The sequence below is a fragment of the Oncorhynchus mykiss genome, chromosome 11 (genome assembly GCF_057628025.1).
Source record: "Oncorhynchus mykiss isolate SJ-2025 chromosome 11, ASM5762802v1, whole genome shotgun sequence".
NCBI lineage: Eukaryota > Metazoa > Chordata > Actinopteri > Salmoniformes > Salmonidae > Oncorhynchus > Oncorhynchus mykiss.
This window is the reverse complement of record NC_143032.1, coordinates 80,624,018-80,627,467: the sequence shown is the minus strand read 5'-3', so window position 1 is coordinate 80,627,467 and position 3,450 is coordinate 80,624,018. Positions and strand designations below refer to the sequence as shown.

Here is a 3,450-nt window from a genome sequence, read left to right as displayed (position 1 = left end):
GCAGGTGCATTTATACGGAGACTTGATTACACACAGGTGGATTGTATTTATCATCATTAGTCATTTAGGTCAACATTGGATCATTCAGAGATCCTCACTGAACTTCTGGAGAGAGTTTGCTGCACTGAAAGTAAAGGGGCTGAATAATTTTGCGCGCCCAATTTTTCAGTTTTTGATTTGTTAAAAAAGTTTGAAATATCCAATAAATGTAGTTCCACTTCATGATTGTGTCCCACTTGTTGTTGATTCTTCACAAGAAAATACAGTTTTATATCTTTATGTTTGAAGCCTGAAATGTGGCAAAAGGTTGCAAAGTTCAAGGGGGCCGAATACTTTCGCAAGGCACTGTATACTGACATACTGACGTACTGATATACTGATGTACTGACGTACTGATATACTGATGTACTGACGTACTGACATACTGATGTACTGACATACTGATGTACTGACATACTGATATACCGACATACTGATATACCGACATACTGACATACTGACATACTGATATACTGCAGTCCTCACCTTTGGTTGTTCATTATTTTCTCAATGGTTTTCTGATATAATACTGATATGTTGTCCTCACCTTCGGTTTTTCATTATTTTCTCAATGGTTTTCTGATATAATACTGATATGTTGTCCTCACCTTTGTGTTTTCATTATTTTCTCAATGGTTTTCTGATATAATACTGATATGTTGTCCTCACCTTTGTTTTTTCATTATTTTCTCAATGGTTTTCTTGGCAAATGGAGCTTCTGGATTCAGACACTTCTTCCCTTTTCCGTTCTTCAGAGTGACACTGAATATACAAGGAGAGAGAGACTACTGTTAGAAGTTAGCCTTCACCACTTTCCAACTGAGCATATAGAGAAATAATATTATCCTACTAGCAGGTGTACAAATAAATAGCAACATTTACCATTGTGTCCATCTACTGAGCTGGTCACAATATGCACTGATATTAATATGGGACAGACAGACAGGCAGGCAGGCAGGCAGGCAGGCAGGCAGGCAGGCATGCAGGCAGGCAGGCAGGCAGGCAGGCAGGCAGGCAGGCAGACAGACATTTCTTACATGATCTCCATGTTCCTGCAGGAGTGGCTGGAGGTGTACACCTCAAGCATCTCAATGTGAAGAGGTTTAATGTGGTTCACCAGTCCATTCAAACACAGGCATCGAGCTTTAGAATGACCCACCTGGCCTGGAGATGACAATAAAAGTTTATGGCAGGTTTGGTTATGGCATTATTGCAGCTAAGAACTAAACTCTTCAGTCAGAAATCAAACCTATTATTTTACTACACTTCTCCCTGGCTTTGCAAGTTGCTTTGTATGCGACAGACTTCTAATAAAGATGTCAAAGATATTAGAATTATAATTCAAGATATTTCAGAGATGTTACCTTCAACATTGGCCAGGAGCAGACAGGCCAGGAAGCTGATGAGGACCGTTGATGTCATCGTGTTGGTCATGGATACTGCTTCTTCAATTTCTTTCAGAGTCTGGATGGACAGCTCAGTCAAGTGATGAAAGTTGTGAAAGGAGGAGAGAAGTGATAGAAGTTGTGAATGGAGGAGAGCTTGGCTTGTATTTATACTGTATTTATAATAATCCCTGCCCATGTGAACCTTTCTCTGGCAGTGGCAATGGATGTAAACATACTGCCACTTTCAAGGAGCGGGACTCTAACCCAGAGGATTATAAACAATATTGCTTTCAAATGAACCATCAAACAGGCAAAGCATAAATACAGGACTAAGATTTAATCCTACTATACCGGCTCCGACGCTTGTCTGATGTGGCAGGGCTTGCAAACTATTACGGAGCCACAAGCTTTCCATTGACACAAGCCTACCAGACAAGCTAAACTCCTTCTATGCACGCTTCGAGGCAAGCAACACTGAAGCATGCATGAGAGCACCAGCTGTTCCAGACGACTGTGTGGTCACACTCGGCGTAGCCGATGTGAGAAAGACCTTTAAGCAGGTCAACATTCACTAGGCCTCAGCACCAGACAGATTACCAAGACTTGTACTGCGAGCATGTGCTGACTAGCTGGCAAGTGTTTTCACTGACATTTTCAACCTATCCTTGTCCGATTCTGTATTACCTACATGTTTCAAGCAGACCATCATAGTCCCTGTGTCCAAGAACACCAAGGTAACCTGCCTAAATGACTACCGACCCTTAGCACTCACGTCTGTAGCCATGAAGTGCTTTGAACTGCTGGTCATGGCACATCAACACCATCATCCCAGAAATGCTAGATCCACTCCAATTTGTAAGCCGCCCCAACAGATCAACGGATGACGCAGTCTCTATTGCACTCAACACTGACCTTTCCCACCTGGACAAAAGGAACACCTATATGAGAATTCTGTCAAAAAGTTCTACAGCTGCACCATTGAGAGCATCATGACTGATTGCATCACCGCCTCGTATGGCAACCACTCGGCCTCCGACCGCAAGGCTCTACAGAGGGAAGTGCGTATGGCCCAGTACATCACTGGGGCCAAGCCTCCTGCCATCCAGGACCTCTATACCAGGTGGTGTCAGAGGAAAGCCCTACAAATTGCCAAAGACTCCAGTTACTCTAGTCATAGACTGTTCTCTCTGCTACCTAAGTCTAGGTCCAAAAGCTTCTTAACAGCTTCTATCCCCAAGCCATAAAACAGCTGAACAGCTAATTAAATGGCTACCCAGGCTATTTGCCTTCAGTCCCCCACCCCCCCTCTTCTTTTATTAGCTACTGCTACTTGCTGCTACTCACTGCTGCTACTCACTGCTGCTACTCACTGCTGCTACTCACTTTACCTCTTCCTACATGTTATTTAAATTACCTCAACTAACCTGTACCCCACACATAGACTCAGTGTCAGTACCCCCTGTATAGCCTCATCATTGTTATTTTATTGTTGCTCTTTTATTTTTTACTTTAGTTTATTTAGTAAGTTGTGGTTAAGGGCCTGTAAGCATTTTCAGTCTGCACCTGTTTTATTCGGCTCATGTGACCAATACAATTAGATTTATATGTTTGATAATGTCATGTACTGTCATGTTGTGTCTTGTCTCTGTCCTTTCCCTTCACCCTGTCTCCCTCTGCTGGTCGTTGTTAGGTTACCTTTCCACCCCCTCTTTCCCCCAGCTGTGCCTTGTCTCCTCCTAACCACCTCGTCACCCCTTTTCCCACCTGTTCCCTTTTTCCCTCTGATTAGTCCCCTATATCTCTCTCTGTTTTTGTTCCCGTCCTTGTCGGATTCTTGTTTGTTGTGTTTCATGCCTGAACCAGACTGTCGTCATGTTTGCTGTAACCTTGTCTTGTCCTGTCGGAATCTGCCGGTCCGTCTGAGCCTACCTATGTTTGGTAATTAAAGAAGCTCTGTTTAAGTTAATTCGCTTTTGGGTCCTCATTCACGCACCGTAACAGAAGAATCAGACCAAGAATGGAC

General features: G+C 43.2%; 1 protein-coding gene across 1 annotated transcript; it reads right to left on the bottom strand.

Annotated features, from left to right (window-relative positions):
- Window positions 1-704: 704 nt before the first annotated feature.
- LOC110536454 (C-X-C motif chemokine 11-1-like) lies at window positions 705-1,476 on the bottom strand. The gene is made up of 3 exons (XM_090189045.1): window positions 1,404-1,476; window positions 1,077-1,203; window positions 705-801 (listed from the first exon to the last, which is right to left on the bottom strand). The coding sequence occupies exons 1-3, from the start codon at window positions 1,471-1,473 to the stop codon at window positions 705-707; spliced, it is 294 nt and encodes a 97-aa protein (XP_090045171.1). The 5' UTR covers window positions 1,474-1,476.
- Between the last annotated feature and the right edge of the window lie 1,974 nt (window positions 1,477-3,450).